Source organism: Trichosurus vulpecula, chromosome 3, assembly GCF_011100635.1.
Source record: "Trichosurus vulpecula isolate mTriVul1 chromosome 3, mTriVul1.pri, whole genome shotgun sequence".
NCBI classification, from domain to species: domain Eukaryota; kingdom Metazoa; phylum Chordata; class Mammalia; order Diprotodontia; family Phalangeridae; genus Trichosurus; species Trichosurus vulpecula.
In genome coordinates this window covers 157,603,452-157,614,872 of record NC_050575.1, presented here as the reverse complement: position 1 = coordinate 157,614,872, position 11,421 = coordinate 157,603,452, and the positions used below count along the sequence as shown (strand labels likewise).

The 11,421-nt window shown below is 51.3% G+C and overlaps 1 protein-coding gene and 1 long non-coding RNA gene across 2 annotated transcripts; one reads left to right on the top strand and one right to left on the bottom strand.

Annotated features, from left to right (window-relative positions):
• Nucleotides 1–25: 25 nt before the first annotated feature.
• PCIF1 (phosphorylated CTD interacting factor 1) lies at nt 26–11,140 on the bottom strand. The gene is given in 18 exon segments (XM_036752278.1): nt 26–1,413; nt 1,521–1,633; nt 1,635–1,697; nt 1,795–1,888; nt 2,428–2,612; nt 2,801–2,887; nt 3,531–3,703; nt 4,961–5,123; nt 5,226–5,325; nt 5,972–6,055; nt 6,168–6,315; nt 6,843–6,997; nt 7,209–7,339; nt 8,173–8,307; nt 8,575–8,699; nt 9,302–9,446; nt 10,067–10,269; nt 11,034–11,140. Coding segments are annotated over 16 exon segments (2,121 nt in total). The 5' UTR covers nt 9,426–9,446; nt 10,067–10,269; nt 11,034–11,140; the 3' UTR covers nt 26–1,172.
• On the top strand, nt 4,381–5,772 carry LOC118844402. Its single transcript, XR_005009967.1, has 3 exons — nt 4,381–4,442; nt 4,784–4,822; nt 5,543–5,772. It is a non-coding gene; the product is annotated as an uncharacterized LOC118844402 (long non-coding RNA).
• Nucleotides 11,141–11,421: the final 281 nt, after the last annotated feature.

Genomic DNA, 11,421 nt, shown 5'->3' with positions numbered 1-11,421 from the left:
CATTAAAGCAGAATTAGCTTTGGGATTGGGGAAGGTATCATTTTACAGAAATTCAGTCACAAAGACAGAGCTTTAAAAGACCTTAGAGATCATCTCACCCAACCCCCCTCACTTTACAGATGAGGAAAATTAGGCTCAGAGAGAGAAGTGACTTGCATAAGATCACAGGTAGTATCAGAGCTTGTTGTCATGCTCAGGTTGAAGTAAGATTATTACTGAATTACTTTCGAATTCTAGAATCATGCATTTCTAGACTATGGTCCCTTTGCCCTACAAAGGCTTTCTCAAACTCCTGCCAGTTTGTCGTTGGGATACTAGGAGTTGATAATCCACAGGCCTAAGGAACCCTAATTGACAAGTTTTAGGTGGCATGGGGTAGGCTCATTCAAAGGTCCCTATACACAATGGGTAAGACTACTCAGATGAAGTGAAGACCAGACAGGGCCCATTAGCTCTTATAACCTGTAAGGGTTCAGCTGGCCTACTAAAAACCCTTGCAAGGAAGAAGAATCTGGTTCCTGGCCTGATTTGGTTTCTTGTCCCCTGCCCATAAGGCTCACTCCAAGGCTGGTCAGGGAGTTGTGCGAATCCCTATGTCCCCAGGAACACAGGGCCCTAAAAGCCAGGACTGCTGGGCTTAGGGCTTGTTCACTAAAACATACCAAAGGCCTTAAGGACTCCCTTATCTCCCTGACCTGCAGCTAGTGGGTGTATAAGAGAAAAAAGGGACAATGTCGTGTGTGTGCAGAGAGAACATCTCACTGATATGAAGTGGCATAGGAAAAGGCAGCAACCATGATTGGGCCTGGACATGGGCTCCCAGGAAGGGGGCCTGGGAAGCCCCCTCCTCCTTCCAGAACCCTCACACAGTCTTGGGGCTTTTCTGTATTTTCTTTTACACGTGAAACAGCGTTAGCGACAGGACAGGGAGGATGTGGGACTATTCACAAGGGACATGGAGTGAGCATGAAGTTTTAAGGAAGTTGAGGGAAGATATGTGTGTGTGAGGAGAGCCATAGAGGACCACATTCTTCCTATGTCAGTGGCAGCCTTGACCCTTCTGCTGCCCCATGAAGGATGATGGCATCGTGTTCCTGGGGCTGAGACTAGGGTCAGGTAAGGAAGACAGGCCTGAACCCCCACAGCTCAACAGCCCTCTTTTCCACTGCCTGCTAAGTAGGGTTTGACTCTCGGCTGGTGCTCTGCTCCCTGCCAGAGTCACGGTCCTTGGCCTCAGAGGAAGAGGAAGACGAAGTGCTCCCTGAACTGGAGCCATGACTTCGACCAGACTGCCGGTAGGCCGTGGTCAACTCCTGCAGCCTTGCTGGCGTTGGCTCCCACTTGGCAAAGCCAGGATCGTTCTGCAGGAACAGCACAGCCGTATTGTGCACAGCCTTGTAGTAGAGCTCCTCCCTGGAAGGCAAATGGGCCACTCAGTGACAGCTGCTCCAGGTCTTCCTACCCTGCATCTCACAGTGCCAGCCACTCCCTCTGCCCCAGCCCCCACAAAATGCACCCACTTCTTGCAGATGTGCTGGGAGCCACTTCGATACTCGTGGTCAAAGGCAGGCAGCACCAGCTGGTGGCGCTTAAAACGGCTCCGCTCCATTCGTGTTAGTGCTGGTGTGGGGGGGGTCCCGCCACTCCGGGATGAAAACAATGAAGGACAAGGGCTCTGGGGAGCTCTCCAACAGCTTCTGCAAAGCACCAATGGGGGAAATGGTGCTGACACTCCTGCATGGTTCACAAACATGCCTCCCCCAGCCCCTTGGCCCACCTACGAGGGTCACAAACCTCAAAGTGAGACACCATAGCGTCCATCAGCTCCTCACAGAACGGAGGGTTTGCCTCAAAGGAGCCACTCAGTGGGGAGAAGTCCAGGCAGGGCCTGACAGCAGGGGAGGGAAAAGCATCAGAAGTTAGTCTACCAAGAGTGGGTGCCACCTATGTATGTATCTAATGTGGTGCTAGGTACCACAGGGGAGGTGGTTGTTATCAGAGGGCTGGAAAATTAAAAGGCTTTCAGAGAAAACCACCTTAAATCATCCTCCCAAACTACCTGTTGGTATGATCTTTGTCTGACACTTAGATTTTAATCATCTCATTTCCTAGAGAGAAGGGAAGTCACTTGGCATTAATCTACCACCTGGTTATTATCTCCCCAACAAAACTGAGAATTGTGAGGAACAGTCATCTTGTACATAGCAAAAGCTCTGATGGGCAGCAGATATGTAACACATTAATGGAACATTATGCCTGTCCATGAAGTAGGTTTGATGAAATTCCTCTTCAGCAACAACCAAGACCAAAGAAATGACATCCCCTGGGGAGAGCTAGAAGCCTCAGTACTAACAGCTAAGAGCCAGCCCCTCTGATTTCAGAGCTATGTATAGCCTAGCTGCTGCACAACAGCAACCAGGACCTCACCCTCGGGAACCAAAGTAGCCATCGGTGTCTGGAAAGGCAGAGCAGTACTGACGGAAGTAGCAGTTGAGGGGGGAGGCAAAACATTCAAAGCTGACGCCAAAGAGCCGGTGCAGAGCTTCGAAGACATGTACTGGGAGTGAGCCCTGTAGGCCTGTCCCCTCATACAGTCCCACCCCGAACATCATCTGCAGGAGTAGCCAAGAAAGCCATAATCACCAGGAGGGAGGGATCACCACCTTTCTTCCTCCCCACCCTTGGCGTCATCCCATTCTTAAAGGTTAGTCATACCTCCTCAGGATCCCCCATCCCACTTTCCAGCAGCTGTTAGCTTAGAATGACTCAGCACACCACAGCCGTACCCTATATTCTATACCTGATAACGTCGGAGAAGACACCAGACTCGGGGCAGGAATCTCTCAAAAGCTGAATCATCGATGCAGCTGTAGCGATAGAGGAGCCACTGTCAGAAGACAGAGAGTTGGGCATTAGCAGAGAGCTCCTGAGGGCTCCTTGTTCACAGGAAGGAGATCCTTCCAGGTCAATAATTCAACAGCTATATTAAGCACCTTCGGTGTGCTGAGGATGGCATCACAGTCTAACACTTTAATCTGTCTGGGTTCCTGCCCATGTGAAGTTTACCGTCCAAACATACCTAACTACAACACGTACTTTTACATTAGAGGTATAAAATAATCTGCGTTTATATGGTACTTTAAGGTTTACGCAGCCCTCACAAAATAACCATGTGACGATACAAGGTACATTGTGTAGGCATTATCCCCAATTTAGAGATGAAGAAACTATATACATGGCTCAAAAATAGTTAAATGACTTGGCTACAGTCACCAAATTAGTGGACATTAGTGCTAAGGCTTGGGTTTGAGCCCCAGTTTCTTGACTCCAAGTCCAAAGGCTCAACTACATCCTAATGCCTCACCATAACTTCATGAGGTCTATATGCCATTTCATTTCCCAATCAAGTCCTTTGAATGGGGGGTTGTGCTGTCTTGATTTAGGCAGACAGCTACTTAAGTTCCCCCCAAATTTCCTTTCTGACTTCGTTCCTAAATCCCACCACTAAAGCTTGATGCTTCTGCTCTCACCAGTTTGCTGAAGAAGTTACGACTGACTTTGACCATCTCCCCCTTGTAGCGCACGCAGGCCACGTTGTTCTCCATGTGCATCTCCACACTAGGCAGGGGAGGTGAGGGCACGGCCAGCCGTACCGGGTAGCAATAGACAAGTCGCTGCTCCACTTCTGCTGCCTCTGCCTCCTCTGAGGGAAGTGGGCGAGGTGAGGTCCCTGGCCTGGGGTGGCCCCACCCTGCTCCACTCCAGCCCATGCTCAACTCAGGTCAGGGAGCACCTGGAGGGGACTTACTGAGGAAGACTGGCTGGGGGCAGGCAGAGCTATACCTAGGGGGTTGCAGACCTAGGTCATAATTATATTATCGTTATTATAATAGCAATAATAACAACTATTTATGTAGCATTTTCAGGCTTACCAAGACTGTTCCTCACAACAAGCCTGCTAAGTGGTTAATGCAACATTATTACAGTATCCTCATTTTGCAAAAAAGGAAACAGAAGCTCTGGGAATCTGTGACTTCTCCAAAACAATCACACAAGTAAATACCAGAGGCCTGATCTGAACCAAGGACTCTTGATTAAAAGTCTGGCACTCCTTTCAGAACACCAATTTATATACTGGGTGCTGCAGAGCCCCCTGAGCCCAGACTCCATGTAGATACAGGAAAAGTTAAGTTAGAATAAACACCAAAGGTAGCAAATAAGAAAGCACCAAAGATTAGTTTGAATGGGGAGCCAGCCCCACAGGATTTGCTTTGATGATAGGGGTGTTTGTAAGCCATTTATCCGTAAAACAATGACTGAGTCTTAATTTAGTCGATGATTCCTAATCATCTGTCTCATTACAGTGGTTCCTTATGTATGCACCTGGCTCTCTCAGATCTGCTCGGGTCAGCTCCTTAGTTCCTGTGGACTGCCTCCTTGAGGTAACCACCCCATGCGATGTTCCCTGGAATGCCTCATGTGGAGATGAAGAAAGATGGCACCGATGCTTCAATGCTGGGGTCCCCAACAACTAGCAGGAGGAGTTAACAAGTGCTGCCCCCTTGCCAAGCCCCTACCTCTTTTAACCTGGGTTCAAATCCAGGTTCTTCCACTTACTTCCTATATTACCTTGGGCAAGTCACAACCTCTGGTTCTCAGTTTCCACATCCATACAAATATGGGGTTGGACTAGGTCACCTCTAAGGTTCTCTCTATCTCCAAAGTCCCATAATCCTAACATATAATTTATTTTTCTCTCCTCTCCCTGCTATGGATTGAGAAGAGCTGCCAGTCATGGAGCTGTAGACCCTCTCCCCAAAAGGTAACAAGGCCCAGTGTTTCCATGATCACAATGACTCCTTCCTCCCAGAACTAGTTCATGCTCCCAGAGGAATTCTTAGAGTCCATCCTCCCCACCCAAAAGCTCCCCAACCATCTTCCTTGATGGTCACCCCCATACCCGGGATGTTGTTCTCCTTGAGGATGGCAAGATGCTTCTCCCGGATTCGTTTGACGTACTCCAGGGAAATGTGGTAGATCTTGCTACATATACCCTCCACTGAGTCTTTTGCCGCAGCTGACACATGGGGGCCACACTGCTTTCTTAAGTGCTCCAGACGGTCCTGCAGCAGACATGCCCTGTAGATACAGCCCCACCTACCCTGGGGAACCCCCAACCCTCTCAACCCTCTTTTCCAAGGCCCAGAAGAGTGGCCGCCACTTACCATGTAGTCATCCTTGGAAGCTGAGTGGTCCTTCCGTAACCAGCTGAAAGTATCTTCCACATTCCACTTCACTACCTTCCTGCTATCTGGGGACGCACTCCTACAGGGAGGAGTGGCACATGAGTGCCCTTGGACACCACAATCAGGCCAACTAGGAGGCACTGCTTCCACTGGCCCTCCTCCTCTCCCCACCCCAACACAAGCCTTGTGGCAGGCAACAGCTCTATCCATATTTCTAGAGTCATTTAAGATTTAGAAAGATATTCTTTTTATAGTCCTGCTAAGGAGGTAATACAAATATTATGTCCATTTCTAAGATAAAGAACTTGAGGCTCAGGAAGAGTGACTACCCAAGATCACAGAATTCATATAAACAGAAGAGAAAATTCAAACTCAAGCATCCTGACTCTTAGCCCAGTGCTTGCTCAGGAGCCTAGGAAGGGGCTGCCTCTCTGAGCCTGTGATGGAGTTCCACAGAGAGAACCAGGAGCTCTGGCCTCCCTAGGCACACCTGGACAACAAACGCTTTCTCCAGGATCCCTCTCCGTCCAGCCACTTACCCATGCCCCCTCAGGCTTGGTGCCTGAAATCCCTGTCAGTACTCCAAACAAAATAACCTACTGAGTATAAAAGAGTAATGTATAAGATGGACTCTGGAGACTCCTACCACCCCACCACCCACTTCATTCCTGGAGGATTTTCCCCATATTTATGGCTTGATGGTCTGGAAAGGGGAGGTTCCTGACCTGGACTCAATAAGTCGCTTGGCAGCTTCTGCATATTTGAAGAGTAACCGCTTGGCTTCTTCCCGGAACTTGATTCGGGATAACCTGGGTCAAAAAGCGGCGGCCATCAGGGTCCTCAATATCAGGTTATCCCCAAAGGGAGTAGGCTCTGCACTAGGAGAGGCACATGGCCCAAGTGGACCAAATAGAGGAGTACCTGATGGGAATGTCGTTCATGATTTCTCGAAACATGGAAGGAGACACAACTGGCTCACAGTTGCTTGGCAACAAAGGGTCAGGCCCCTTATCCACCACCTTGCGCTCAAGCATCCATCGATTAAAGGACTCCCTCGGTGGCTCAATGCCTGAAAGAGAGGCCAATATGAGCAATCCCAAGAGGAGATTGGGGAATGAAAAAGAATACGAGACCTTGGGCATTCTGGGCAGTCCCAGAAGTGATCCAGAAAGGAAATCCTAGGATCACGGATGAGGAACCAGAAGGGACCTTTGAGGAAATCTAGTCACCTCATTTTACAGATGAGGGAAATGAAACGTTGACAAGTTAAGTGACTTGTCCAAGGTGATACATTAGCGATAGGACTGAGATTTGAAATCAGATCTTATGCTTCCAAATCCAGTGCTCCCTCCACTTCTATCACACTACATCTCTAGAGACAGCAACAGTGACAAAAAGGGTGGGTGCTCCCTCCAACTTGAAGCACTCGGGATTTTATCTCAATTTAAAGCTGTAGGTCAGAGGGGAAAGGCCCTGCATGTGTCTGAAGTGCTTGGCTACAGCCCAAAGGCAGCAGGGAGGAAAGTAGGGTAACAGCAACAAAGGAAGGCTAGAAAGAGCTGGAAGCAAAGGAGAGGCTCAGCTGCCCAGTTTTACCTTCACGCTGCTGGCACAGCTCCCGGTAATGTTGGCGAAGCTTTAGAATGAGCTGGGAGCGGAGCAGCTCCACCTCGGGGTGCGGGGGCAGGACCTCAGACGGCCCCCGCTGTCTGATCACTGCATTTGTCTGGATGTCCAGGTCCCAGTACACCCTTAGGACATAGGCAGTGGCCGGTAAAGAGAGTCAGGGGAAGAAGAGGAACTCTCATTCTCCACGTTTCCAAGAGAACCACCCAACCCAGTAATCCCCACAACCTCAACCCAACCCCAGAAGGCCAAGCAGTAACTCAGCTGCTCCCTGCTGGCCTCCAATACCCACACTAAGGTGAAAAGGGCCTGAGGAAGCCTACGGGGAGGACTCACTCGGTGGGCCGGAGGAGAGCTGCTTGCTGTTTGTCTTCAGGGGATGGGCCCCATATCTTCACAGTTGGTGTCCCAGGCACACTAGGGGAGCTGGGTACAGACTGGGCAGAAGGAGTCCCTGGAACTTCAACCTGAAGGGAGGAATAATCAAAGTCATGAGACTTGTCGAGTCCACCAAGGTCCTGACAACAAGGCATGTGTGAACACGGATCCCTCAGGATAATAAGGCCACTGTTCCTATCCCAATACCCCAACCCCTCCTCTTGACCATGTCCTGCTGATGATACTTCACAGGATCACAACACTTTACCGAGGGTCTTCAAATACACTATATTGCTTGATCCTCACAACAGTGAGGTGGGGGAGGTAAGGCAAGAGTTATTAGCCTTCTATTACAGAAGGGATGAGTTCCACTTTACAATGAAGATCAGAGAATTTAGGGCTCAGAAATAAAAGAGGGGCAGCTAGGTGGCGCAGTGAGTAGAGCACCGGCCCTGGAATCAGGAGGACCCGAGTTCAAATCCAGCCTCAGACACTTGACACACTAGCTGTGTGACCTTGGGCAAGTCACTTAACCCCAATTGCCCTGCCTTCCCCTCTGCAAAAAAAAAAAAAAATTTAAAAGAAAAGAAATAAAAGAGAATTCAGAGACAATCTGACAATCTAATGCAACCTTTTCTTTTATAGATGAGAAAAATTCAGGCCAAGAGAGAAGAAATGATGTGCTCAGGTTCAGAGAGAGTAAAAGAGCTGAGCTGAGATTTGAACCCAAACCCTCTAACCCCAAATTTAGAACTTTTTCCACTACGACATGCTATGTAATTTGCCACATGGTTCAGTAAGTGTCAAAGTCAAGTTCAGATTCAGGTCCTCTGCTTCCTTGTCTAGGCCTCTTTTCCTTACATGTATGCCTTCAGGCCCATCTGACCTTGTTCCAGGCTGTTCTCACTAGCAGGACACACACCTTGGGCTTCTTTACGATGTTGCCACTGGGCTGCTCCTCTGAAAGCCTCCTTTTCCTGGGCTTGCTTTCCACTGGTGTTTCCACAACTCCAGCGTCTGGGGGCATCGGAGCCGCATTCAGCCCCAAAGGGTCCGACTGGAGGTGGGGGCCAGACCAGCAGAGTTATAACTGGCAATACAGCCTATTATATAGCCCTGCCCCATACCCACCTCCCACCCACGGAATACCAAGGAGCAAGTCCACCCTCAGGCAGCACACCCTTGGTAATGTCAGAAGTACTGTGCCAACCAGCTAGTCCAAGCCAAGTGAGAAAGGACGTCTCACCCAAAAGAGGGTATTGACAGACTCTACTCTTCTTGGAAAGCTGTGTTGGCCCACTACGGTCCTAAACAGGGCACTTACAATGACATCATGCTGACCCAGGACTGGCATCTCCCACAGTGACTGGTTGGTGAAGCGATTGAAGTAGTAAGGGCGATTTTCTCGTCTGCTCCAACACTTCTCCCAGCCAGCCTGTACCAGCTCATCTGGAAACCAAAGCCAGAATCGAGGCGATCCAGCAATTCAATGTAACGGGCATTTATTAAATATCAGCTATGCGCTGAGAGAAATACAAAGTTTAGATTGAACAGAGTCCCAACCTATGAATCTATGGTCTCATATAGAAATTAAGACAAAAAAAAATTTGTGTTATAGGCAATAACAAAATGTAACTGTATTAGGCAAGAAAAAAAAAAGGACTGTGAGACTGAAGGGGAAAAGTTGTTACCCAATGAGAAGGAAGAAATGAGAAGTTCTCTGGAGAAGGTGGCATCCGAGTTGGGCATTAAAGGATAAACAGGAATTTAATAGGTGAAGACTATAGCGAAAGGGATTCCAGGAAAGGCCAGGGCACAGTCAAAAAGGCAGACTAGTCCAGCTTTGTTGGAACATAAAATGCATCAGGGTAAGAACTGAAATACAGCTGAAAAAGTAGGGGAGTGCTAGAGTAGAGAATGCCTGGAACGCTAGGCAACGAAATACGAATTTTACTTAGCAGCACCATCCCACATGGAATACAAACCAAGAAGTTCCCCTCCCAAAATCCCAGAAGCTTTTTTTATATTCCTTCACTGTTCCCCCATAATACCTGGAAGGTCTTGTACCAGTCTGATGGGCCTGGGGGAACTAGGCTGGCTTTGATTAGAGGTGCCTGGGGAGTGACTCAGCAGAGATGCTTCCTCTCTAGGACTGCCATGGTTCTCATTGGCCATCTCTCAGCAACAGCATGAGACCTATCACACAGTGATCAAGTCAGAACCAAAAAGACCCACTCCATTCTCACCCTTTCCAGGCAAAATCCAAAAAGAAACCCTGCACCATAACACTAAAAACTATTTCCAGAAAACCTCCTGACTACCCGTGCTAGAGAAGAGAACACACTCTTTGCCTAACACCATCCTATCACGCCGCTCTAACGTCCAACCTAAGGAGGCACAGGACAGAAGTCCATACTTAACTCTTTCAGCTCAATCACTGCAGGGTGAAGCGACTGAATTTACTTAATTTTTATACAAAAATTGGGGTAGGAGAGGTCAGGAGACACAATTTGTTCATTCTCTAAGCCGGGAAATGTTCTGTGCTTAACAAACAAGCTAGGGGGTAGTGTCATTAAACGGAAATAGCGGGGGCTGGGAGTCGGCACTACGAGCACCAGGTGAGTGATTCTAGGCTCATCATCTCTCAGGTGTTGTGTCTTCACAGTAAAACGTAGGGGGGAGGGGTCAGCAATCTCTAGAGTCACTCCGAGTCAGGGGATCCAGAGACGGGAAGGGACCCAGCGCTAAAACACGGCTGTGAACTTCTGGGTCTGGGGCCGGAGGGCTAGGGGTGACAAGCTCCTCTTCTCTCTCACCCTCTGGGGTCTGCAGCATTAGCACGAAAAGAAGGCGCCTCCAGACCTTCACCAACCCCCGCGTCTCTGGAGTCACTGCAGGATTCCCCCAGGGGTGGCCAGAGGCAAATGCTAGGTGCGGTTGGGCACTGGTGGGTGGGTGGGTGGGTGGACGGGTCAGCAGTGGCTTGGGCAAAGTACCAGGGGCATCGTCAGACCTGCAGCTGGGTAGCAAAAGAAAAACAAGGTCACGGGCAGGGCGAGGCGGGCGTAGGGATGGACACACGGGACCGTGAGGGAGGGGCCTGGAGCCGAGAAACCAGCGCTGACAAGGCAGGTGGGCGGCCAATCCCCGAATCCGAGGGGTGGGCGGCGCAGCCCAGGACGGCCGAGGGGCGGAGGGAGCAAGGGTCGGGCTTCCTGACGCAGGATTCCAAATCCTGCAGCCGGCTCTCCAGAGCGAGCGGAGTGCGCAAGCGCAGCGATCGCTCTGGACGGGCGGGGGGGAGAAGGGGAAAGGAGAGGGGAGGGGCGACTTCGGGAGCGCGCTCTCCCCCCTCCTCTTCCCCTCTCCTCCTCCTCAATCCCCCTCCCTGCCTCCCGCTCCAGCTCAGGGCGGGCGGGTGCGCGCACGCCGCCCCATCTCCCGGGCTCCGCCCCCCGCCCTGCTGCGCGCTCCCGCCCCCGGGCTGAGGAGATTCGGGAGCCGCTGCCCAGCACAAAGGCGGCGACGACGGAGAAGGCGGCGGCAGCAGTGGGAGAGGGTTCCCTTAGGCCGCCACCCTCGGGGTCCCCGGTTCCTGGGCTTCCCTTTCCCAGCTTCAGCCGCCCGCCCGAGGGCCTAAGATGGCGGCGGCGGTGGCGACAACGACCGGGCTGAGCGGCGGCCCCGGGCGGGAAGTGCCTGGAGGAGCCACCGTCGCCTGACCGCGGATCCCCGGACTCCATCGCGGCTCGCGGCAGGACCGCGGCCTCCAGGGGCCCTTACCTGCCCGGAGCGGACTCGGGGGGATACGACTACACACTCTCCTTAGCCGCCCGTTTGGCCGCCTCCGCCTCGCCCTCCCCAGCGCCGCCGCCGCCATCTTGTGTCCCGGCCGGGGAGGGAGGGTGCCGTTGCGCGTGCGCGGGCACCGCCTTGGAGGGGCCTCGTAGTCGTCGCGCCGCCATCTTGAGTGTGGCGAGACCGACGGCTGGGGGTGGGGTAATAATGTCCCTAGTCTAGTTTCAGTTTCACCGTCCTCCACACTCCGGGGAAGGGCCTTTGGGTTGCAAACATGGACGCCGGTCTTGGAGCCAGGGGACTTGGGCAGCGTTTTACATCTGCGACCCTGGGCCAGTCTCTAAGGGATCAGAGGAGCTCATAGCAACGGTGC